General features: G+C 44.9%; 1 protein-coding gene across 2 annotated transcripts; it reads left to right on the top strand.

The window, feature by feature from the left end:
* Window positions 1-2014: 2014 nt before the first annotated feature.
* On the top strand, window positions 2015-11184 carry GORAB (golgin, RAB6 interacting). Of its 2 annotated transcripts, XM_057372737.1 has the most exons (5): window positions 2015-2107; window positions 3156-3510; window positions 4818-4919; window positions 6674-6814; window positions 9310-11184. In XM_057372737.1, exons 1-5 carry the CDS (start codon window positions 2044-2046, stop codon window positions 9770-9772), a joined length of 1125 nt encoding a protein of 374 aa, XP_057228720.1. In that variant the 5' UTR covers window positions 2015-2043; the 3' UTR covers window positions 9773-11184. The 2 variants fall into 2 exon arrangements, with proteins under 2 accessions (XP_057228720.1, XP_057228722.1); XM_057372739.1 differs by lacking the exon at window positions 9310-11184 and having other exon boundaries at window positions 6674-6818.
* The last annotated feature ends 15146 nt before the right edge of the window (window positions 11185-26330 follow it).

Genomic DNA, 26330 nt, shown 5'->3' on the forward strand with positions numbered 1-26330 from the left:
GCTGGCAATTAAACCTTGGACTGATGGAAACTGTTAACAGGGATTGCTGCTTTGCCCATAGTGTTGGAGTTAACAACTCCAAACTCTTTCTACTTTTTCTATAAAACACGTGGGAGCTTTGTGCCTGGAATATCTGCAGCAATAAAGTGAATATGATGCTTCACTTTTGTTTGTAGCGCTAAAACTTGGAAAGAAGAACGGAGGTTCAAGATGAGATCTGGTAATTCTTGGTGAAGCGCATTCGGTCAATATCTGTGAGTTTGGTTTTAGACATCAGATTTAGATTCATGATTCTTACACAGTCATCTAAAAGGAAATTAGGTGCCTACACCTTGTTGTAAGCCAATCCTTGTAGGGCTGGCCAACTCTGTTCCATTATAAAATTCAATCTGACACCTGGTTCTGCCATCTGGGCTCTCTGGCGTTTGAGTCAAGGCTGGATTATGGTTCTCATTCAGATCTCTCCTGCACTGTCAGGTTTCCAACAGAAGCCATAATCCTGTGTAAAGGGCWGCTCAGCATCCCTCTGCCCCAGCCTTACCCAGGAACAACTTCCTGGGAGAGATAACCACGCTCTCCTTCTCCTCTGCTGGATCAATGTCTCTGCTCGGCACTGGTGCCTACAGCTAAGCTGCAGGTGAAAAATGGTGGCACTCGTGTTCCCCCAAGGCACTCAAATCCCAYCAGAAACACTTAACGCCTGCCAGCTCAGGGCCCTTCCCCTCCAAGTGGTATTTATGGGACGCGTTAGTCACGGGAGCTGCTGGAAGTGCTGCCGCGTAAATCGCAGCGAGTTACGGGTTTGCTCAGGGAGGCAGCAGCACTTCGGGGCTTGACTAATCCCTTACAGATTGGAGCTGGGCAGGGATGTGGGGAGGCACTGGAAACATCCCCGTTTACTGCCCATCATGTATTATTTAAGCCTCCTGGTCCCTGGGTTGCTGTAGCTAAGCCCGGGGCTCGTGCCTTTGTGCTCCTGCCAGCTCTTTCCCAGTGGGAGGTGAGCTCGTCCATAGSGCCTCTGACAGGCTTAGGGCAGCCACAAGAGTTTGGGATGGACAGGAAAATATTTATTTTTGTGGATAGTGAGGGATAACTCTGTATGTTGTGGGATCTTCTCAGTTTATACCTAAGGGTGGAAGTGTGCGTGTGCACTCTTGTGCACAATGGTCAAAGCAGATCTTAAAAATATATCAGTATGGGCAAAATAATACTTTTTTCTGATGGCCTTCCAGTGTTTAAAGGGGACTTATAGAAAAAGAGGGAGAATGACTTTTTACATGGGCAGACTATGATGGGACAAGAGCTAAAAGAGGAGAGATTGAGTTTAGATACTAGGAAGTTCTTCCCTGTAGGGTGGTGAGGCACTGGCACAGGTTGTCCGAGAAACTGGATACTCCATCCCTGGAAATGTTCAAGGCCAGCGTGAATGGGGTTTGGAGCAATCTGGTCTTAGTGGAAGATGTCCCTGCTCATCACAGGGAGTTGGAACTGGTTGAACTTCAAAGTCCCTTCCAGCCCAAACCACTCAATGATTCCATGCTTTCCTCACTGTGTTGTCACTGTAACTTACTAGATATGCTRGAGCAGGATCTCCTCCTACAACTACTTAATTACAAATAATAAATGACCAGAGGGGATGTGTGATGATCCTTGGAGTTTGATTTTTTCGGGACCGGTTTCCCGGCTAATTTAAGCCTCATTAGCCGGGACCCACCGAGCCCTGTYCRGTCACAGGTTGGACTCGATAAGCTCAGAAGTCTCTTCCAACCTAACTGACTCTGTGGTCCTCTATGGCAGTACGTTCTCAAGAGCCCAGGGGATGTTCCCACCAGGACATTTTTTCCCAAAACACGGGCGATCTCCGGACGCCGCGGCCACACACTAACCATGCCCTCACGCCGCCATCTTGCCCACCCCTCCCCGCCCTCGCCGCGGCGGCGCGAGGCCCCCGGYCGGGGCTGTCCGCGGCGTTCGCCTGCGGCGCTGGCGCGGCGGTGYCGGGGCAGCCTGGGGGCCTGCGCGGCGGGAGGAGGGAGCGCCATGGCCGAGGCCTGGGCCGGCTTCTCGCAGGAGGAGCTGCGGCGGCTGCGGGGGCAGCGGCCAGGTACGGACCGCGCCGGGAGCGAGGGGCAGCGGGGCCGGGAGCGGCGCGGAGGAGTCCCCTGGGCCTTGGCACCCCGTCAGCCCTCGCAGCTGCACCTGCCTCCCATCGCCCSTCAGCGCCCCGGCTCCGCAGCCCCTCCACCCACACCTCCGCCCTTCCCCTCAGCCCATCCATCCCCAACTCTGTCCTTCCCCCCGCTTTCTATCCGCATCTGTCGCTCCGCTCAGCTGCTTCATCTACACCTCTGTCCCTTCCCTCAAGCCATCCGTCCACACCTCTATCCCTGCCCTCAGCCCGTCCATCCACTCCTTTAACCCTTCCCTCAGCCCCTCCATTCACTCCTTTAACCCTTCCCTCAGCCCCTCCATTCACTCCTTTAACCCTTCCCTCAGTCCCTCCATTCACACCTCTATCGCTGCCCTCACCCCCTAAAACCACACCTCTGGCTGTCGCCTCAGCTCAGCCGCCATCCCTGCATCAAATGCCTGCGTTTTCGCAGGCAGCGCCTCGGTTCCTCCCACCCAGCCCCATCTCTCACTGTTCCCCTCATCGAGCTCCTCTGATCACCTGCAACCTCTCCTTCACATTTCCAGACTCTCCAGCCCCTTCTCCTGCGCCCACATCCCTACCAATACCCCACTCATATTCCCAGCCTCCTCTTTGCCCACGTGTCACCTTGTTCTTCCCCATTTGTCACTTCATAACCTCAGTTATAAACCACCAGACTGCCTGCCTTAGCCCTAGATCTGCCTCTCCGTGATTATCCCAAGAGTCACTTCACTCCTCCCTAGGGTTTCTCCTTTAGGCCTGCAGTCCAGCTCTCTTATGCTCCCTCCCCTCACTTAGGGATGCTGGTGTCCTTGAAAATTCCCCATTCTTAGGCTAGCAAAACATTTCCAGGCTGCTGAAGATTCCCCCCCCCCATTGCCTTCCCATGACACCCTGGCTTGTGTTTTCCTTATTTTGGTTTTTACTCGCCCAGAAAAGCTCGGTCAGAGTCTGTTCTTGATACTGAGATTCGTTTTTAATCCTTTTTCTCCACTGACAGATTTGTACGAGCCTTCAGAGCAGCAGCAGCAGCGGCAGCAGCAGCAGCCTCGCCCCCAGGCTGTCACCAAGACTCGGAAGCAACTGCAACGGGAAAAAGCCCTCCAGCAGCAATGCCAGAAGCTGGGACTGCAGGGAGGGGCAGCTCCTGTGGCTCCAGAGCAGTTGCTTTCTGCACCACAACCCAAGCCCGGGCCAGCACCTCATCCTCCTGCTGGGGATGAAAGGCAAAGTGACAGCTATGAGCAGCAGGAGGGAGTGACACCGACACCGGGAGAGTCTTGTAACGGCAGGGACAGCGCCCAGCCCCGCCCTGCAAAGCATAACACCCAAGTGGAGAAAAAGAAAGTGGAATTGTTAGTAAGTTGGTAAAATCAAGGGGTGGGGTTTGTTACTCTGTGTGGTGAAATTCTTTCATTGTGAAGTAAACTTTTCTGTGTCTGATAGGAARCTTTGAGAGATCAAATAATTCCCTTTACTATGAGGGAGCATTTGTGATGAGAAGCAGCACGTGGCTTCTCTCAAATTCTAAACTCAGAAGGATCTAGCAGGTTCTGTTTTGCAGAGATGGGCCTTGAGAGGCTGCAGCTGATGGTTGTGCTGCCTGTAATTTCCCTGCCCAGCTTCAGGCTGGGATCACCTGCSTGCAGTCCCTACACCACTTTGAGAAGTCACATTCGTCCTGTGGGTGCAGCTCACCAGCAGTATTGACTGTTCATCTCATTTTTGTGGTGGGACACACGCAGACACTGACTGGAGAGAAGACAGCTGGAGGTTTGCAGAGAACTTTTTCACACTGTGGAGAGCAAATGACATTTATCTGCATCATCTCCTGAATCTGCTGGATTCATCTGAGCCTGGATGCTTGAATTTAAATCTTACTAAAAACATTTCCGTGTGTGAGGTTTTAGGAATAGAGTGATAAGGACAAATCTGAAGAGAAATGTTTGTTAACAGCTGAGTTATTCGGGTATTTTTAAATTCAGGCTCCGTGAGAGAAGGTATGAAGAACACAGTGGGGTGGAAAGAAGCAAAGCAGTTGTTTCTCCTAAATCCTGCCCAGTTGTTCTGATGCAGRTTGTGCCCCCTCACCTGAGACCTGGCCTTCCATCCTTTGGGATGGTTGTATCTCTTAGGAGATGTAGCCTAGGAAATTGAGTCAATATCAGTCTGTCCCTGGTGGCAAAAGTGAATTCTTGTTCTTCCTTGTTGGTCATTTTCATTACAATTTCTGTATTATAAAGCAGACCTGTGAGGGAATCTGTTTTATGGAAWAAAGTTTTCCAAAACAGAGGCTGTGTTGGCAGACGGAACAGATGGCAACTTGTAGTATCCAGTAAAAAATCTGAATGAAAAGTTCCATCCATTTTTGACTCCAAAAGTGCTCCATGTTCTTTCTTCCAGGAGAGCTGCATTAACTAGCAGCTTATTTGATTATGCAGATTTTAGTTCTGATCAGGACATTTCATCTGGGAATGTTTTGTTGATCTGAATGGCTTCTTGCAGGTGATTCTTCTTTCCTCAGAACCAAAACCTGTTTATTGTTCCTTTGACTTTTTAAAGAGTTTGCTCCAGAGTATATGACTGTGAATATTTGTGTTATATGGGGAGCAGGGAAAGAAATTAATTTTCTGTTAATTTTGATGTTCTTGTCAATGAGCAGRCAGGAAAAAGCCCGATGGGAAATCCTCCAGCAAGAGCAGCGGCTGATAGAAGAGAAGAATAAACGCAAGAAAGCACTCCTGGCCAGAGCTATTGCTGAGAGGTAGGGGCTGAGCCTGGAGAAGGGCTTGCTTCTCATCTCAACCAGTTGCAAATCTTGATTTAAATATCACTTTTTCCTCCTCTCTGTGCTCTGTGAGCAGCTGTGATGGATGTTTCCCTTTGATGACAAGTGCTGGCTAAGAAGTTGTGACTAAGCTTTTCACACTTCCAAAGCTGCAGCTCTGCACGCAGATGGARAAGTTGTTACACAACTTGAGGATTAGCTGAAGTCCTAGAATTTGTTAGTGAGGTCATGTTTGGAAGTTGGGGTGCTCAGATGCTTGTCCCTGTTCTGGTCCTGRTTTGTTTTTACTGGATTTAAGGGAAGTTAATTTGATTCGTAACCTATGAGAAGAAACTGCAGCTATTTCTGTTTGGACTTTGGCTTCTTAGTGTGTGAAAAGTGCTGATAAGAGAAGATGATCTGTTTTAAGAAGGTGYTGTTTTACCACTGGATGATCAGAAATTATAGAAATTCACATATTCTCACAGTTCTTAGCTTTTGCTCTTCAGGGGACCAGGCTTTRAGGCATTGTACATCATTGTCCACCAAGGGAGTTTAAGACTACAGGGAAGGCAAGCTTTGTAGGGAGGAATGTTGGAGCAGTTGGTTACACTGGATCAAGGACAGTGATGTGAAGCTTTCAGGCTTGCTGTGCTCTCCCAGACTTGTGTTTTGTTCTTCCCATCAAAGCCCTAGCTTTGATGAACACAGCCTATGTTAACGTCCTGAAAACTGTTAAGCTCCTGAAAACTTCGTTTTCCTTTGCCAGGCAGCAGTAAAACAAAGCACTTTTATTCTGAGTCACTGTAGGACAGCAAACATGGGTGTGGCCACCAGGCTTGGTCCTTCTTCCTAGAACCAAAGGCTGAGGAGAGAAAAGATATGGAAAGTGTGTGATAGTTAGGGAGTTATTTTCATCACTCCAAGGCCTTCCTCAGGCTTCCAGCAGTACCACAGGACGTCTGTTTCCCTCCACCTGCATCAGCTGATGTAAGGAGGGATGGTGGCACTGCYTGCACACCTAATCTTGCTTTCAAGKACCTGCTTTGGGAGTAAAGCAGTKACTGAGAAGCATCATTTTGCTGTTGATGATGAATGATGGGAAAGTGACGTGGTGCAAAAGCTTGTTGAAAGTTACTTAACTTGCTTGGGAGTGAAATCCATCAAAGCTTGTTGCCCTTAGCAGCATTTAGTTTACAGGACTTAGGAATGAATAGGCCAAGTTGAAAAAGGTTATGTAAGGCTTGATTGAAATCCTTTGTGTTTGATGWAAAACTTTCCATTCACTTCATTGGGATTTGGCTGGGCCTTTTGGGAATAATTTTGCAAAATGGAAATCAAGCTTACGTTAGGTGACTTTTTGGCCTCTACTAACTGGGCTTCTTTGAAAGGGGATATTTGCTGGGCTAAAAACCCTTCCCCCTCTCTCTTCCCCCCAAGCCATTTCCTGTTTCCTTACACTGAGAACTACTTAGATACAGCAGCTTCTTGTGTGTTTCCACAGTGAAGAAACACAATCCATTTTAGGCACTTTGATTATAGTCATTACATAATTTTGCCATAGTCCTTTAATAGYAGGCATTTTAGATCCCTGTGGATGCTAAAAAAGATCAAAAGCCCTACTCCATAAAGGAGAAACCYTCTGAATAGGTCCTAAAGAAGTCAGTCACTCTGCAAATGAAATGGGGCCCAGTATGTCAAGAAGAGAGGCTTGAAAAGGAAATTTTAAAAAAATCACCTTCCTTTTGCAGATCCAAAAGAACTCAAGCTGAAACAGTGAAACTGAAGAGGATTCAGAAGGAGCTGCAGGCTCTGGATGACATGGTGTCTGCTGACATCGGAATCCTGAGGAACCGCATCGACCAGGCCAGCCTGGACTACTCCTATGCCCGGTAAGCAGCACCAGGGAGGAGGAAATAGGGAATAGCCCTGACTGGGAGGAGGGGAAAATGCTGCTTCCTGTCACTGAAGCAGTAATGAAGTCTTGTCACTGCAATAATGTGTAGGTAAAGCGGTCACAGTCTGGGGGGCTTTCAGATCTTGAAGTGAAAGTATGATTTCTATTTCCTAATCTTTCCCTTGGAATCTGGGACCTGAAGCAGATTTTCTGACTGGAGACTGCTGTCACAAGACATAGGTCCTGTTTTATTGTTTCAAGGTTGTTTATTCTCTGGGGGAAAGATGTTTTTCTTGAAAAGTCCTGAAATGGAAGTCCTGTATAGGGAAATTTGCTTGTTGATGACAGCTCTAGTCCTCCTGGAATCAATGGGACTAGTTAAGCTTAAAACATATAATCCTGCTGAAGTGCTTTTGCAACTAGGACCAAAAATTGAAGGAGGGAAGCTTTCACCCTTCACAATGTGCCTTTAATCACTCTGGTTCTGAAGATTTCCTTAAAGGCAAAAAATTAATGGGAACACCCCATTAGCTGTGGGTAAACCACAACATCAGTAGATAAACARCAGCATGTTTGTGCAGCCAGTTCATAAAGCAGAAATGTTCATTTGCGGTTTTGGGTTCACTRTTCAATGTGTTAAATGCTCATTTCTCCTTCTGATTTCTGCCATACGTTGACCACAGGCCAATAAACATGGTAATTAGTCTTGAAAAAWATAGCAGTGGTAGCTAAAAAAATTAAGWTTTCTTTGGTGTAATTATCATTTCAAATGTCTTAAGATTAACTGTAGTTAGTGTAGCTGATTGCATGTGAATACAGAATTTCATGTCCTCATGAGGAAAGCCATTTCAATGGATTTTAGGTATCATCTGGTTTCTAAAACCATTAAATACTSCTGAAATCTTCTTATTCAAGTTTTGTAATAATGTATCTGTTTGAAATGCTTACTSGCTAAAGAGTATTAGCAGCTCTTGMYATTAGGAAAGCAGTTTTTAATGACAATAGCAAAAGGAGATGCTTCCAAAATCTTKGAATAAACTTCATAAATTTCACCAAAATCCTAATGACTTTCATGAACTTAGTGTTTTCTTCAGAGAGGGATTTCAAAATGTGAGGTAGATAGTTCCAGTATTGTAGTTGGCAGGCATTATGAGCCAAAGCCAATTTACTTTTGAGTCTTTTAAAGCAATTTTTTAGTACTTGCCTTTTTTTTTCTAGGACTAAAACACAAGGCCTTTATTTCAGTGGGTCAAAAAATGCAATATTAAATAATCCTGAGCACATACCTAGTCAGCAGCATCTGACAATTGCTGTGCAATAKAAKTTTTGTAAATAYGATGTGACTGTTATTCTGCTCAGRGGTTTAGCTGTRCAGATATTTCCAGCATAGCATTAGTTTTTCCATTTCAGGTATCTGCGAAATCTTGACTTTCTTGCGAGGGAAACATAAGTGGGCATCTTCTGTCCACTGCAGACATAGCCTTTACAGCTGGGAAAACGCTGTGTGGTTATTACACAAAAGAACATATTTGGGAAGGCTTTTCTATGTCTTATTTCCTCCTCTTTCACTAAGCAAAGGACCTCTCCTATCTTTCTGTTGCTTTGCTTAGGCAGATACTRGAATCTGGTTTTGTAAAAGAGCTGGATTCTTTATTCAACCACCTTATTGAAGTTAGTTTTACGAGTATTCTGTAGTCATGCTGCAAAAGCCTTTCTGTGTTCCCTTCCCTTTCCTGATGAACAAGATTGCATCTATCTTTCTTTTAATTAGAATTAATATACGGATTTACTGATGTTGTGGAAGATGCATCACTAATGTGAACACCAGCCATGGAAATTCTAGATATTCTGTGTGTGTTAATAAATATTTGAAATATTTCTTTTTTGCTGTATTTGTCATGACAGGAAGTGCAGCTTGGCAGGAGGTGAGTGTCAGGACGGATGCTTGCAATAAAATTCTACATCTGTATTGATGTCATGTGCTGTGTCAGTCTGTGCTGCTCCTKATTTTCTGAACATATGTATGGGTGGCCAGAAGAGCACATGATCCAAATGTCAGAGTGTTCCATCGAGCATCTGTATYTGTGGGGTGGTGATTGGTTTAGAAAAACACCAAAATGTTCTGTGGTGTTTTCAGTTCCCCAAGTGGGTGTTCATTAGAAGTGTGAAAACACTGCAATTTCTGATGGGTTCTTGCTGCTGCTGGTGATGCATCTCTTCAAACAGGCAGTAAAAATGGGTGTTTGTGATTCAGTTTGAGCTAGCTAACTCTTGGAATACACAACAGCAGAGGCCCAAGTGTCCAGAGAAGTTTTGATCAATTCACGCTTATTTACTTCCCTCTTGCTGATGTGGCAGCATGTCATGAACAGCTGGCACAATGCATTGCAGAGCACGTGGCATTCCAGGGATCCTTAAAGTGTCTGTCCATGTGTCAGGCTGTGATGTTCTGTGAGAATTAACCGTGCAGGAATGCTGATGGTTTTGCAGGAAGCGCTATGACAAGGCCGAGTCGGAGTACGTGGCAGCCAAGCTGGACCTGCAGCACAAGACRGAGATCAAGGAGCACCTGACAGAGCACCTGTGCACCATCATCCAGCAGAACGAGCTCCGCAAGGCCAGGAAGCTGGAGGAGTTAATGCAGCAGCTGGACGTGGAGGCAGATGAGGAAAACCTGGAGCTCGAGATTGAAGTGGAGCAGATGCTGCAGCAGCAGGAGGCAGAAGCAGGGAGACAGYCCAGCCAGTCACACAGCCACACTGGGACAGCCAAGGAGAACCCCGCTCCCAGTGCTGGTGGGCAGGAGAGCCAGCATGCCAACCATGCTGCTGCTTCTCCTGCAGCTTCTGAACAGTCTCAAAACCCCAGGACCAAATCTCTCTCCARCATGGACAGCCAAACTCAGGCTGTAAATGTGACTTCAGGAAGCTCCCCAGCTTGTTCTCCTACATGACTGCTGGATGCAGATAATCCAGTGGTTATGGGTGATGTACTCTCTGCAGGCTTGTGGCTGAATGTTGTATCTGGGCTTCAGCAGTGCCGTAATATGCACTTCATTTCTCTTTTCCTTTTATATTGTTTTCAAATTTTGAAATCTCTTTTCTTTCCACAAGACTTATTTGAGGTTCTCTATCTGTCATCATCATTCCAGTGTACATTCATGTTCTGCTGCCCAGCTCTTAGGGGGCTTTTGTACCTTCCTGAAACAGGACATTTGGAAGTGAACAGTAGGGTTTGTCCAAAGATTTTCTGCCATGGGGTGATCACAGATGCCTGTTCTGAGCAGCATGCAAGAGATAGATATCTGCAGGAGAAAACATCACGCCTTGGTCTGCTTCAGAACACRTTCTGACAACTGCAATAGGATGTTTGTCTTCCTTTGTATCCATAAGGGATTAGTTTCCAACGGTTTCTCATGCTGTGAAATCCAAGTGCTTACTTTAATTGCCTTTGTAGAGGAGAGTCTTTCCTGATTTAAAGGAAATTTGCATATAGAGGCAAATTACAAAGCYAGTTGTAATACCTCATATTTATCACTTTGCCTGTTCTTCCAGGTAATGCTGAATCATGAAGTTGTACATGGATAACACTATGAGCTATGAAATTACAGCTGCYATGGTTTAACAAAAGTGATGGGTTACAGTTTAAGACAGTGCAGAATGTAGAAGTAGAAACACACAAAATAGACTTTGTTACATTTAAAGCTGTTCCATTGCAGAGATTTTCTCTGTTGTAGTTGCCTCAAAGTGCCAATAATTAGCCTGGGATCTTGTAATAAATAATCCCCACAGTATTCTGGAAATTAGCCTATTTTTGTAGAACATTCAATGCATTTCCTTCCCTGAAGARCAGGTTAGCACCCCACAAAAGTTCAGCTGAGTTGTTCCATTGCTGTTGAAAGGCTTTAAAAAGCTGTCCCAGGTGGAGAAAGTCTCAGGAATTAAAAGAGAACATAGGAAAATCTCCCATAGACTGATTGCAGCTGCAAACCGTGGGGACTGCCCTCAGAGTTACCCTCTTTGTAAGAGGGAAGTGGGGGAATGGTTCCTGCAATACCTGACCTGAAAGTGTTGGTCTGAGTTTATGAATGAGCTGCTGAATGACGCCACCGAGTCTATAAATGGGACACTGATTGTCTCTATGGCTTTAACAGTGGAAAAACATGTCACTACATTTCAGTCCTATTCTATTAATAAATCAGTGCATCTTGTACGCAGTGTGTTTACTTTCGGTTGTGATATCTGAGACTAATACATGGATCCAAAACTGTTTTTCCACAGGAGATGATAAATGGGAGAATCAGATATGTCCTCTGGCAACTTTCCACTGTGTGAAAATAAAACCTGAAAAAAAAGCTGTTCCAAAATATGGCAATGTRTGAAGTAAGATGGCAGGATACAGCTTGGCAAGAATCTTTTCAACTGGCTTAGGACAATGGTGGAAAATCTCTCCTGATGCCTTCCATACATGGGAGAACATGGGATAAATATGTTTTGTAGAGCAGCCACTCATAATTTGGGCTGATTGAAGTTAGAGTCTAACTCCAAAGCAGTATTAGAAATATGTATGAAGCGTTTCTCTGTTCCTGGTACACTGCATTCCCTGTTACTTTGCTGGAAGCCCTGACCTAAAAGCATAAGATTTGTTGGTGTTGTGAGAAAAATGTGACTGACTTCTTTTGCTGTATCTGCACTTGCAGGACACCTTGTAGCAGCCTGATGTAGCARCCAGGTTTTCAGAACAGGATACCAGTGACTGCAGTAATAATTTAATTGTACCATTCTCGKTTCCATCCTCTGCAGCTGTCCCCAGTTGTTCCTCAAGAGATTCAAAGTCCTAGAGGATAGGCCTGTTCCTCATTACAGTTGTGTTCAACTTGTTGGGGACACACAAAAGAGCTTCTGACAGAAGAGCTGAATTCCAAATGGTATTTACAGAAATCACAGACACCATTTTGCATATAATTTGTGGTTCCCTGGTATAAAATGTGGTTTGWGTATTTCTACAGGTTGCACTTTGTTGTCACAGGTAAGATTATTGTTTGAACTCCAAAATCAGCAAAAAAATTGTAWGTCCAAAKATTTTTTTKRMMAWTKSYTWRGRAWKWKRWTTTYCYWRGRRGRAARWARKTTWWWWKSMAMMAAATTGCTTAAAGGCTGAAAAATTYTTRTGTACCTTTCTGATAGTGCTGRTGCTGTTTCTGCCTGAGAGGGAAGATGCTTTTACAATCAGCAGTTCCTGTTCTCTTCCAAGTCCCCTGTTAAAGTTCTGGCCGGTTCTCTCTGTGTTTAACTTCTGAGCCTGCAAAGTGAAGTGGACTGGCTGCAAGCCACATGAAACAGCCATGTGGGATAACAATAGSAGCCCAGCATTAGGTTGCTCTTGCTAGGCAGGGAGCTCAAGAGTTAATTTGTTTGATCTCAGTTATGAAGCCTTTCTCTGACGTGTGATATAAACCACTACCATGGTGTCAGTTCCACTTTGGAAGTTCGCGAATGTTTTGATGGGTGCCAGTGTGCCGGTTTAACATTCCCCCTGTGCCGGAGCCAAGGAGTCCAGTCCTAATTGTAACAACATGTGTGCTGGTCAGAAATGCCAGGAGATGATTTTGGTGCAACAAAAGGCTTGGGGGCTTTTTCTTGTTTTTCCTTGAAGGAAAGAGAACARTTGGAATTGAGGCTCTTCAAGCAAAAGCTGTTTGTACCTTTGTAGTAGCTGATGTTGCAACATTTGGCTCTGCTGTGCCAGGTGTGCTGTCCACWCCACTGTTGGTGGTGTATTTATTCAGAAGAATGGAAAAATGGAAAGCTCAGCACAGCTCAGGAATGAGTGAGCAGATTTTTAGTGAGGACGTCTTGCACAGGTAGAGGTAAAAGTCTGAGTATGAAGTGCGCTGGGGTTGAGCATCCACAGCAGGGAAAATAGAGATGTGTGATGTCTGACAGTAACACTGCAGGGCTTGGCACAGGGGACTCTTCTCTGGCAATGTGGCCATTTCTGTGTTGGATCACCACATTGCCATTATGGGAAGAACTGGAAAACACCAGTGTACACCACTGAGTATGTTACAAAGCACAGTATAATTATCCATGTTGCCTTTTGGCCAGGATGTCAGGATTAGCACTCCCTSCTCTGTCAAGAAATGTTTAAATGAGCACAGATGGTCATGACTCAGCCTGGGGTTCCCATGGATGTGTGGTGCGTGGTGTAAAACACTTGGACAATCCCCAATCTGATTGTACATCCAGCCAGATGAAGCTGGGCTCTCRAGAGGTTTGAGCTTAGGGGAGCTGTCTGGGGAGGGACTCAGGTTCTCCATCAGCCATTTTTCTTCCTAATACCTTCTGTGATGCAGTGGAATCTTTGGGCCTGGATCCCATCGAACTGAATGAGGAAAAACGAGTAAGAGAGAAAGAGCCTAGTGGTTGGAAGTACTGTATTTGCTGATCAGCTATGTTAAGAACATGGTAGAGAGGAATGCTCATGGGAAGTTAACCTCTGGGGTCATTCTGGAGCCCAAAAAAGGGGCAGAGCACTATTGAATTCCCTCCTTGGCTGGGATTCTGTCTCTTCTCTATTTTCTGCTTAGGACAGTAGGACCTAGAGACTTACTATTGYTAACACCCTTCTGTCAAGGTTCAAGTTTGGATTAAACACCTTATGATATGGCTTGTCCCAGCCTGAAGCCTGGAATTTCACCAGATGCACCTCATGTGGGATTCTTTGAGCATCTGTGATCCTGGACAGAGTTTGGTACTTTTGTGCCACAGTGCCTTGGTTCTCTGTGCTCTGCTATTGCTCATGCCATAGATATGTATAAGGGTTTGTGCAGTTTCTGAGAGATAGCTAAAATTTTTCAGCAGGCTTGATGCATCCCAGGARTTCTCTGTTCAGCACTTTGGTGTTGTATCATGATCCCATTTCTAATTCCATGGATATAAGCAGGTGTGGTGTGTAATGGACAAAGGGTTTTGCCAGTGGCAGTGCAAACAGGGTGTGGAGATGTGGGCTGGTATTATAGGAACCACATGCTTGTTAAGTGCCCTATTTAGGCTTGTCTGCATGGTCCCATTAAAGCGAGTGTTGGCTCCTTTGATGGGGCACAAGACTGGTTTCCCTCATGGTTTCCCTGATTTATGTCCCAGCAGAGAACTCAGACGGCAGTGAGGAAAGACCAAGTAATGAGAGAAGTGAGCCAAGCCTCACCCCCTCGGCGTGATAGGACATCAGATCCTTCAAATTCCTTTTCTTTGGTAGCCTGTTAGTTACAGGGTTTAAATCATGCCTTTTAAGGCACAGGTAGAGACACTAAAAAGCTTGGGCCTTTATGAATTAGGGCCTGGGTTGTGGAGTTAGAGTCATTTTCTCAATTAGTTAAACATAAATCAGTCTAACGAGGCACTTGGGAGCACTGGGCAGGTTTAATACCTTGTCTCTCCTGCTTCTGTCCATACCWCTCCCACCTGCTTGTTTGGCTGATCAGACAGTGATTTTTTTTTCCATGCTGCCAATCCTGAGCAGTGGGCTTTAATGTCTAAACTGCTTTTCACACCTGGCACATGARTGCCAGAGGGGAGAACTGGGAGAAATTGCTCTTGGGCAAGTAGGTAAAGCAGCTCTCACATGTGGCAGAGMTTCAACAGTCTCAGCACTCCAAGCCAGGCCATCCTTCAGGGGATGGGAAGAGTATCCTAATGAATAGGCAGTGGTGGGTGGTGATGTGAGTTCAGAAAGTTCAGCAGCAGCAGCAGGGATGGTGTTGGATGTGGTGTCAGACTGGAAAGCACATGCAGGGGCTGTGTTTGTGCTCTAGACCAGGGTAGTGAACACATTAATCCTTGTCCAGGAGTCCTTTCCTTGGCTCCACCATGTAAGGGCTGTGTTGGTTTCTGGAACTGATGGAAATTTGGGRTGGGATAGCTCTGATGGGGACCTGCGGGATCCATTTCAGCAGGCAGCAGGAGAAAAGCTTGGAGATTCCTCAGAGCAAAGAATGAAACCCYAAGAGATGAAAGAACCCATTTTATGCCTTGTGATGCCATTGAAGTGGATAKAAATCATCCAAAGGGAAAGCTGCTGTGTTAGGGATCTCCCTTCCATCTCTCWCACTATTTAGAATGGGTGAGGATGTGGTAAGATGTCAGAATGAAGGAACAGAGCCACTTCACTGGGATGAAGCCATGGCCCCGCTTCAGTCAGCATTCAAGGGTTGGAGCTGAGTAAGACAAAATCCTGCTCCAAAAATCCCTGCTGAGTCCACTCACTGCCTTGGGCACATGGATTAGGTCCAGAGAAACCACTCTACTTGTGCAGGCTCATCACTTCCCCCATTCCAGTGTAGACAGACTCTGTCCCAAGGAGGGGTTAATCCAATTCAGACATAATTTTCTTCACAGTTTCCCAGCTTGCATCTGGAGTAGGTTTCCGAGCATCACCCCAAACCCTGCATCACGTCCTGAGTGRTTCTGTAGCTGTTTAGGTGCTGACTCTGGTTGCTGATGGTGCACATTTCATTGTCTSTAGTGCTGATGGTCTCCCAGAGGTCGTGTCTCTGGCTTGGCTGTCGTGTGAGCTGCAGCTGCTCCCACGTTTTGGTGGTTTGCTTTATGGASAAGATGATACTCTTTGGCATGAGGATGTGCTCATGAAGAACCAGGTCCATTCCAGGGTTTTCCTAACGTGCTTCTCTGGTCCTCCAAGAAGAAAATCCTGCAGCTGTTTTAAAAAGTCATGCCTCRTTCTCTGCAGGATTTTCTTCTTGYTTCCAGATCTTTTTTYCCCCCATCTGCTAAAATGCCAGTTGTTTTCATTTCATCATTCCTCAAATCAAAATATTTAGCAATGGACTTTTCTCCATGACATCCCACCGCATCCCCTAACTACTGTGGGGTGTTCATCAGTCTCACTGACATTAACCAGTTCTGCAGGAGCACAGCACTGCCAAGCAGGCAGGCTCCACTCCTGGACTTGCTCAGCGTATCTGGTGCTGGCAGTGACAGTCCCCCTGTGAGTCTCTCAGGGATGGTGCTTTTGCTGGCAGAACTCGAGAAGCTGTTAGAAAATACTTTCCTTGTCCTGGCAAGTTGCACTTGGACCCTCATGGTGCTCTTTCTGGCCTCAACATTCCCAAAACCCTATCTGCTTTTCATAGAAGAGAGTCACCATTTGCKTTTCAAGGGCTCCTTAGTCTCCCCTGCCCCAGCTGCCTGCCACACTGGAGCCTTTCATTACTCAAACACTTCCCAGCCACCAGTAAGTTTTCTCCTTCTGTCTTTCAAACAGGTTTCCCTTTCTACTTTCAGCAGCTGCTGAGAAACTTCATGGCCCMATCTGTCCTCCAGGCCAGGCAAGTGCAGGGCTCCCCAGAGCCACCAGGCAGAGCACAAGGTGGGTCAGCACAGGGTGCACTGGGAGTGCTTTGCTGCATAGAAGTAAAACTCAGTAGGATTAAACTCACAGCCAGTTTTAGAAGCCCACGTCCCTGCTATTCTTCCCATTTCCCACAGGGTTGTCCTTGTTCAATGTTACACCCTAAACACTTGCACTCAGGAATCTTTGCTTTCACCTACCGTGTCTGTAACCCAGAGGTGGCAGTTTTGAGTTAGTCACCTCTGGGGAGGTGACAGATGATAAMCCATCTGGGCATTCCTGGAGAGAGCCAGAGGGAGACTTCCTGGTGGAGGCGAGGCCTGGGGAAGGCATTTGGGATGGCTGCCATCCTCAAACACATCAAAGGTGCGAATGGCTTTTATCAAGAGGCAGTAAAACTAATCCAAAGCCCACTTTAATGTATTTGCCACATATTTGAAAGGGAACTGATTTCAGAAATGCTTTTGAGAGTTTTAAAAATTCTTCTGGACCTGTGTCTTAGAGCTCTTTCCACTCTGGAAACCCGATGCTTTTATTTCTGGGGTCCCAGATGTTCTGGATTCATGACTGAGGGAAGATTGAGAACTAAAACTATTTCTAAACCTCTTCTGAAATATGGGCACAAATAGTTGGGTTTTTTTCCTAGCTCTAAATCTCTGTTAAACTCAGGGTTGTTTTTTTTTTTTTTTTTTTTAAACCCAGGCCATGCTTACAGTACATACCACCTCCTCAGTCAGCAAGTGAGACATCTTCCCATTCAGTTGTCAAAAACCCCTCATATCCACCTCACTAAGCCTGCAAGACACTGGCCTTTTGACCTGCTGGGGTGCTTGCCCCTAGTCTGGACAGTCCTGTTGTGCTGGAAGAAATCGACCTTTACTGTGGAAAACAGGAGCAAGATCAGAGGAACTGTAGCCTTTCTCATTTTCTTTTTCTTTTTTTTTCTTTTTTCTTTTTTCTTTTTTTTCTGCAGGTGAGTTTAAACATCACTGCTTTCATTTGGAAAGGGTGAGTGACTTTCCCATGCCGTAATACCCAGCAAGTGTTGAGAGAATGTGGTTACATAAAACCATATTTTTAATACAACCAACAGACTGTCTTGAGAGCTAAGTGTTTTCTGACAGTTTTTATGCACCTGTTAATTCAAAGCTCTTAACATGTGCCAGTTAAAAAGAGCCAGGCACTAAAACATCCACCCTGTGGACGGCCAGGGCTCAGCTGCACACCAGAGCACAGGGAATCCGTGCAAGGGAGAAATTTGGCTTTTCTTACAGCACTGACTGGTACACAGCTAATTCAATGTAGAGCTTTTGTTTCCCAGTCCTGCTTGGCCTCRAAGATTCCTGCTTCTGCTTTGGACCTGAGGAACAGATAACATTCCTTTGGGTTTCTTCTGTTTGCTTTTCCCAGCGATGTCAGAAAGAAAAGATGCTTCCTGTCAGGGCCATGTGCTTAAAAGAGATTCTCTGACAACACTTCCCCCGGGCTCCTCTGCTAAATTTGTGCCTCCTTGTTTTCCCGGTGCTGGGGTTGGTTTTTGTGATCAGGTACAGCCCAGATGGAAACCTGCTGCACAATCCTCCTGTGTGCCTGCTCACGTATCCCTTCCACATCACACTCTGCTCAGGTGGTCTCTTCAGATCCCACCTCGCTATCAGGAACACAAAGTAAGGCTGGGAAGTTCTCCTCTGGGAAGTTCTCCTCCTCCTCTTTAAAATTGTCTTTACTCTCCACTCCTTCAATGGTACAAATCCTCAATGTGGAGATTTTTCTCAGGATCATTTTAAACCACTCACAGACAGATCTTCCCTTTTCCTTCTGTGACTTTCTCCCCACACCATATCTGMTCACATCACAACTCCACAGTTTTGTCTGTCTCTGCACACTGTGGGTCACTCAATGGTCTCATCCCTGTRGAGAAAATCTTGAAAACTCAGCACCATCTGACATAAAGCCTCAAAACCCTGAAGGCAGATACAATGAATACAAGAAAATCTGAGGATTTTAAATACTTGCAGATTAAATACTGCTGACACAGTAGTTTCTGTGGTAGGAATGACCAGCTAACCCTAAAATGAGTGGCCACTTTTTTTGTGCAAGTGACTGCATTTGGGATGTGTGTCTGTGTAAGGAAGGGTGGTGTGCCACTTGCCATTCTCCTGCTGTAGAAATTTAGTCAAGTTTCATCAAGCCTTCAGCTCATAATTGCACTGCCTTGAGGAGATGTGGCCAGGGCAGCTGCAGACCTTTCCCTTAATCTCAAGGCCAAGAGGCAYGAGGACTATCTCCAGTGTTAAGCCCAAAGCTTAATAAAGCAAACATCAATATTCCTTCTTGCATTTCTGCTAAGAGGCATAAATCCCTTTCCCTGCAGGCTGCATTAACAGGTGTGATTGCTTGAGAGTAGGAAAACCCACCATGAGTAACCTGCCAGAACAGCATTAGTATCTCTGAGTGCTGCACAGGAGCTTGAACTGACAGGAGGGTTCTGTTAGCAGGAAACACGGGGTGAGGGCTTATCAGGACAACAGATAGGGATGGGATTCCACCTCAGTAATAGACTGTTGCAAAATCACCTGGCAGGACAAATCTGTTCCACATCAGGTGTGTGCATGCTTTTGCTTTGTGTTGAATTAGCTAGAATATGGTRTATAGTGTTTATATTGGCCTCACATTTTACACTGGCTGCAGGAAGGCATATTATACCTCATCTGGCATAAATCCTGTTGGACCACAGCTACCCCRTGACAATTCAGAGGATAAACTGGACTAGGCAGAGTGGTATGCACTGCATCAATGTTTTGCTGTGTGGGATCACAGTGGTTTTAGTCGTGTCCTGGGTACCCTCAAACAAAACTTTCTGTCTCAGTGCTGCTTAACTGTGACTGCAGATATGTGTGATACTTAGGATGTTTCCTTGAAAAATGTGACTCTGCTCCTGCTGAAGGGTTGCACTGCTGTTATTTCTTACATTGCTCCTTCAGCAGCTGCTCTGTGTGGACTTGACCTGTAGRCTGTGTCCTTCCAGGGTGCACCTTCCAATAAGAATAAGGCGTAGCTGGGATGACCTTCCATTCTGGAATGACTGGAAAGGATCTCAACACATTCTCTCACTCATAGCCCAACCAAGTCCACCTGTGTGTCCTGACTGGTCCTGTCTGATAGTTCCCACATCCTGCAGTGATGGAGAATCTGTGTCTCAGCAGTGGAAGCTGAGTAGAACCCAAGGCCTCACTGGAAACTCCACTATGGTTGAACCTGGGGTCTGTTCACCCCATTAACCGTGTTTGAGGAGAATAGTTTTACCCCTTCCCAAGGCACAGCTCTTTCCCTCTGTTACCCTCTAAAGCCCTTGCACAGCAGGCTCTGCAGTGAGGCAGGGAGTGAAGTATGCATGGTGGGAAGCATCCCAAAGTCGCTCAGATCTGCGCTGAGTTTCCAGCAGCAATGGAGCCATCTGTGACTCATCTTCGTGCCTGTGCATCAGCTCATGGAGAGATCCTCAGAGCRAGCAAGGCACYGTTCCCTGCATGCTCACACACAAAMCAGCACCAGCTTTCCTGCTGGCTTGTCCTTGTGAGGGGACAGGGCTGTGATGCAAGATAAGTTCATAAGAAAAGTATGGTGGTGGTTTACTGCTCCGAAACACACTCCGTTTTTCAACTGCAGGAAAATTATAAAAGTCATAATCTTTGCTGAGAGCTGAGCTACTTTTCCAAACAAATTGACTCCATTTCCATCTGATTTAAATTTGAGAGAACTGCTCGTGTCCCAAAGCTGAAYGATTTTATCACCTCTTCACCAGCCCAAGTACACGATGACAGATTTTTTTKATCAAACCAGAGAATAACTTTGCTGAACTATCTCCCAGTTTTCACCCATCTGGGGAGCCCTGATGTTTCCTTAGAATCCCTTCACTCTTTCACTGCAAAAGTGGGTGGCTCTGMGAGCAAAGCAGCTCTCTAGGGGTGGAGGGCAAAGGGAGGCTGCAGCACAGCCTCCAGATCAAGCTTGCAGGTAGGAGCTTCTCAARCTCAAAGAATACATGTAATTTTATTTTCTTTTAAAAGCGTTAACTACATTCAGTTAGAAGAACTGGGGTAAAACGTGCAAACCTCATTTGCTTGAAATTATTTTAATTGCATGAAAGGATGCTTGAAATTATTTTAATTGCATTGCTTAAAAATGTGCAGAATGAAGTCTAAGGGGCCTTTTCTTTGTCATGCTCTTTCATCTTTGGAGAACTTCCTGAAAATCCTTCCTTGAATTAGTGACCGTGCACTGTCTTGCAGCCAAAAARCGTTTGGCAGAAAGGTAAATTCGAATGGGACTTTAAATATCAGCCRGCAGCAAGGTACTCAAACACTGCTGCAGACAAACTCATTTCCAGGACAGATGCAATATCTGATTTATCCTGAACAATGGCTCTCCTTCCCACAGCCACGTGCAGTAATGAAAACAGCAATTTCCACTGATAGTTCTGCCCAAGAACAGATCTGCTGCAGACTTCACATCCCCTCGCTTTAAAGCGTGTCCGAGTCCAAACTGGACAGCTTGGTTCCCTCTAAAATCAGGTGGCATATTCCGAGTGTGGCTGCTCCTCAGGATCCTGGGCTGGAATTTCTCGCTGTCAGCCATAGAGGGAGCCGTGATGAGAGGCTCGGGTGTGGAAGGAATTCAGCACAATAGGAATTGCCCGGTTTAGAAGGGAACGGCTGCGAGGGGAGCCGAGCTGATCGGGGGTTTCTGGCCAGTGTGTTCTGGGGTGAATGACTGCGAYCTGGTGGATAAAGGATGCTTTGTGCTTGGTCAGATTCAGATACCTGGGGGAGGGGAGCAGGGAATGAAGCAATTCTGTTTGTTTTGAACCAGAACAGTCTCAAAAAAAAAAAGAAGAAAAAAACATAAAAAGATAAAAAACCCAAGAAATATTGAGTCAACTTARGACATGGTGTTTGATCCGAAACACAATGTTCCATTTTAGAGTTTAATTTCATTTTTTTCTAAAGTCGGGTTTTTCAATAAAACCTCCAAAAGGCTCATTTCAGAAACACCTACATGAAGTCAACCCCTTTGCTTTGAAAACACTTTGGAATGAAATGTTTTGAAGTTTAAAAAAGAGCCTCCTGTATTAGGCTTGTTGGTTTTGTTTGTTTTTTTGGAAAAAAGGTGCTTGTCAAATCCAGCCCAACTTTGTGAGCTGTTTATGTCCCTCCAAAATTAAACTCCAGTCAAAATTACTGTTCACTGCACAAATTCACCCACTGTACCTATGGATCTGCCGAGGGCAAAACGGAGCCTGTGATTCAACCCAGAACCAAAGGTGTTTGCACAAAGGAAGCGATTCAGCTCTCAGCAATCCAGCCCCAGGTCTTGCTTCCTTTCCAAAGGCATCTGGAGTCCCCTTGCTCCAAGTGGCCAGAATTCCCATTATCTCCCTTCAGGAGGAGTTAAAAAGTGCTGCCACCAAAAGAAGAAAAGAGAAAAGCATGGGAAGAAATGCCTCCAACCCGTTTTATTTATCTACTTCCAAGAAAAAAATACGAGCATGAGACATGAAGTTTATTTTCAGGCRCTTTCTAATGACTTGGATGATCCAGTGAAACCGATGTGAGCAGCCAGGAGAGTGCTCTGCTCCGAAAGGGCAGAGAAATATTTGCCAATGCAGCAGCTCTGCAAATGTGTGAGGCTGTTAAGCTCCTAATCCCATGTCTTATTTTTATGAATTTTCACACTAGTGGGATATAATGAACGCTGAGCCCAAAGACATTAATTACTCAGGTCCTTTTTTTGAGAGGAATTTCGATGGAGTGTAACATTTTAAATTACAAGGTGTGAAATAAACTCTACAAAACTTACAGCTTTAGTGGAGGAACTCCAAAATCAAATAAAAATGCAAAACCGCTGATGAAGTCCAATTTACTGTAAAATGCCCTGGATCATGGTGTTCCAGTAATTTTTTTTTYCCTACATACTTTGGTTAAAATAATTTATATCCGCTGCAGTGTTTATGTACCTTAAGCTTTATTTATTAAAGGATATGTATATTTCAGGCCCAGTTTTAATGAGACATGCTGAAATCTGTAAGGTACAGTGCGACTTTTGTTCTAATCAGCCTTAAATCTCTTCTCTTTACTTTTTCTGTGTTGAAAACATTCATATTGGACGGAAAGGGCCGTGTGTGTATATACATTTCAGATGGGTATAAATATATATGTAAAGTAATAAGCAAAATTTATTTCTTTTTTTTCCATTATCAGGACAAATACTCCATCATTGTTSAGTCTAAGCATGGATTAATTTTATCCTTATTCTTAGGAAGGGTCAGTTACTTCTTTTTTTAGGCAAATTATGTATTTGCCAAAGATTGTGCTTTAGGTTGGCTGAAAATGTTTGGGAATTCTCATCAGCTTGACGAACTGTTTTGGCAAAGGAAGAAAAGGAAGTCCAAGCGTTTTGGCTTTGTTTTCCAATGAAATGTTTTGAGATTTCATTTTGAACCAACACCCTTAGGCTGAAGTTAACATGAACTAAAAAATACTTTGGAAACGGAGAAACTTCTTAATATTATGAATTAAATGGAACCTTAGGGATGTTCCTCGGGGGAGTTGATTTAAAAGTTTCTTCCTGTGTTTCTGTTCTTGGAAGGAAATAGAAAATATTTTTGCTCGAAGAGATGAGTTTGAAAACTGTAATGTTTATGGCCGTTTCAGTGTAGCATTAGCAATAAATTTGAAAATTATATTAGGTTTTAGGAACTTATCCATAGTTTCAAGACATTGTATAAAGTCTGTCTTTCATTGACACCTCAAGACATGATACAAGGTATTTATAAAAGGTATTTATAAAAGGCATTTAACTGCTTAACCTTTAATAATAGCACTCAGATATGGATATGAAGTCATGCAAGTGTCCCGTGTAGTCCCTAAACCACTACTGAAAATGGTACAACGGCTCCTAAATCCCTTTAAAAGCAGTAAATGGTATTGGGGGTAGGAAAGTGACTCTGTTTCCCAAAAAACAGGTTTTGATGAAAGTGAAAAAGTCCACTTTACCATTTTTTTTTGTTTCATGAAAGAAGGAAATAGAAAGATTTCAAGATTCCTGCCACAAAGARGGCAAAACCTCTTCTGTTTTTAGAGATGTGGCAAACAAAACATTTTTRGTAAAAACCAGCTTTGCTCAACTTTTCCTCAAATACCTGTTTCAGAGGAAATATGTAAAGTCCAGAAGAAGGTTTCAGGTGTGGTGAGCTTGATTTCCTCACCGTGCTTCCCTCTGCACAGAGAGCCACCTATTTTTGTGATGAACCTGAAGGCACAAGATCCCAGCAAAGCCAAGTGAAGTTTGGGGGCAGAGGGKGGAGACTTCACTCTACTTGTCCCGTGGAAAATGTTTGCTTTAAAAATATATGCATTTCCCAGAARCAAACCCCGAAGCCCAGAAATGGCTGACCAAGGAATTTAAAGGGAGAAACACTCGGAATCAGGGAGCAGAGTAATAAAGTACAGGTTTGTTCTGTAACAAATTCCAGCACTTGCAGGACTCTTTTAGACATATGGAAGTCCATTTAGAAGGAAAATTGGTTGCAGCCGCTGACTCAGAACCTATTGGAATCACTGGAAACGTTTCCATTGTCTTGTGTCCTGRAGAAATGCTGTTCCTGTCCTTCCTTCCATCCCTAGCCTGTGCTCACTCTCTGGGCCATATGGATTTCATCTCCCTCGAAGACATGTAAGAGAAGAGGCTTTGGCTGTTTAACAGCACAGCAGAGCTGTGTGGACAGGAATGGCTGATTTCTCCTTGATTTGCTACAAATCAGGTAACCAGCGCCTGGCTTTGGAGCAGCTGCCCTCGGAGGAGTCACCTGGCTGCATCTGGCTCTCGTATCCCCGAGCTGAATGTGGCTTTAATCACATCAGCACGTTAATTGTGCCCCTCAAGAAGAGCTCATAGGAATGAGGGTCTCTTTGCTGTCTGATTCCTGGATTCTGACCATAATATCCTGGGGAGTGGCTTACCTGGATCATCCCCCGCTTCAGCTGTTTCAGCTCAGAGASTTTTTTAGTGTTAAACCCAAAGCTGCCTGCAGGGAATGGCTGAACCAAGTCCATCAAGARCTGATCTTAAAGGATCGTGTCCTGTTGCTCTTTGTGCAGGCAGGCTCCCAGAAATGGAGGCACAGAAGGGGATGGATGCTCCCAAGCACTGAAGGTGTCACCTCCAGACATTCTTGGGATCATCACCACTATCTGCCTCCTACCACTGAGGCCAGGACAGGTTCTGGGGTGACAACCTGCAGAGCAAGAAATGTTGAAGTATTTCAGCCTCTAGAAGAAAACATTGATGTTTTCAGACTGGAGCTGGGCTTGAGGGAGAGCATGAGAACAGATGGATCAGTTCAGTCCCCACTGCCACCTCAGACCCTCTGTGTGGCCCASACAAGTCCCTTCTTTTCACTGTCCCTCATTCCCTTATTTCCCTCTGCCTTTCCCTCCTGATGCTCCGTGTGGGGTAAGAACTGCCTTGCACAGAGGCCCCATCTCATTTGTAATGGCAGAGCCACTGTCAGCTCCAGCAAAAGTGGATGTGCCATCACAGAAACCTTCCCTGAAACCGATTCTGGGTATCAGCTGGCTCTGCTCTCCCCCTCTCACCACTGAACTGSGAGTTTTGTGGCAATCTTCTCTGGGTATTTTGGACAATGAATGTGTTTCTTGCCATGTAATTAAATTATCCACTTGAGAAAGAAAAAGATGTGGTTTTGTTCCCATTACGAAAACAAACAAACAAGGACTGATATTTATTACAGGCTAAGGCTACTCAACAAGTGTTTTCTGGAGCTCTAATAAATTGCTGAAGAAAGTTTACAGCTGAGCCCTAAAGATGGTTTAGTTTTCCAAGGGGCTGGGATGTATTTATTTCCCATTTTCTTAACCCGCAGTATGGTGAACAGCTTAACGTGCTCTTTCCAGGGTTCAGATGGTGTCAACCCAGCCCCATGCTCTTCACCCCGAAACAGTTAACCACTTTTTAATTAAAACCACACCAAATTATTCATTTGCAAGCTTCGCATTTATTTTTCCCCGTTTGCTCAGCCTGCTATTTGGTTTTGCTCCCACTTCATTAAAACAGCTTCCAAAAAAAATTAAAAAATAAAAACAAACCTAAAACCTCCAGCCACACACCAAACCCAAACAACAGAAGTAGCCAGCAAGGAGCCTTTCAACCAAACAATGTTTTGGGTGTCAGGGGCATATCTGTGAGGCAAAGGTTAGTGAGGATCTCGATCTGTGCAGCTGCTGTGGAGTCTCTGTCCTGTTATGTTGCCCGTGGAATGAGCAGTTCAGCAGCCAGGGACTCTCACCCTGCCACAGTTTAAACCCTCTCCTCACTTTAAGCACATCATTCTGCACAGAGATGAGTGTGGACAGATGTGGGAGCAAAGCACTTAAACACAAGTTGGTTGTTAAGCACGTGCTTAAGTATTTGGCTGGATTAGCAAACTGGTTTTGAAGGGTTCGCCTTTACAGAGAGCCCCCAAAACATTAGAAAGTTGATTTTTTTTTTCAGTTCATTACTGGGCCTGCCAATGACATCATTCGTTTGCAAGATGAGAAAAAGTGTTTAAACGAGATTAAAAAAAAAAATTAAACAAGACGCAGTTTTAATGGCCACTTACAAAGGAGATTTATGGACGTGCATAAAGCTGCTTTCCATGGGAGAGGGACTAAGCTTTTAACAGTTACCTTCCTTTGGATTTTTTTTTTCCCTCTTGCAATATAATACCCACAAATATTTGTGAGTTGTGACTGTGCTCTGAAGGGTTAGTCCTCTTCCAGAAAGGGGGGGTGGAGGGAGAAAAGAGTGGTGCCAATTTGTCTGCCCAGACTCTGATTATGAGAGGTGCTGGGGTTTTTTTTTTTCCTTTCCTGCAGGGGAGAGAAGCTGGTGGGACGCTTTTTCTCTCCGGGGTTAGGGATATCTGATACCCAGCCCAAGAGCAGTCCAGCAGACTGAACTTTCATTTCCAGCAGTGAGGGATTTAGAATAAAAAACCCAACCAAACCTTGTGGATAAACTTCTTAGTTAAATTTGCAGGAGATCTTGGAGTTTCCGCCGGAGAAATTAGGGCCATTTGA

The sequence above is a fragment of the Malurus melanocephalus genome, unplaced genomic scaffold (genome assembly GCF_030028575.1).
Source record: "Malurus melanocephalus ecotype Western Australia unplaced genomic scaffold, MMel_1.1 scaffold_178, whole genome shotgun sequence".
NCBI lineage: Eukaryota > Metazoa > Chordata > Aves > Passeriformes > Maluridae > Malurus > Malurus melanocephalus.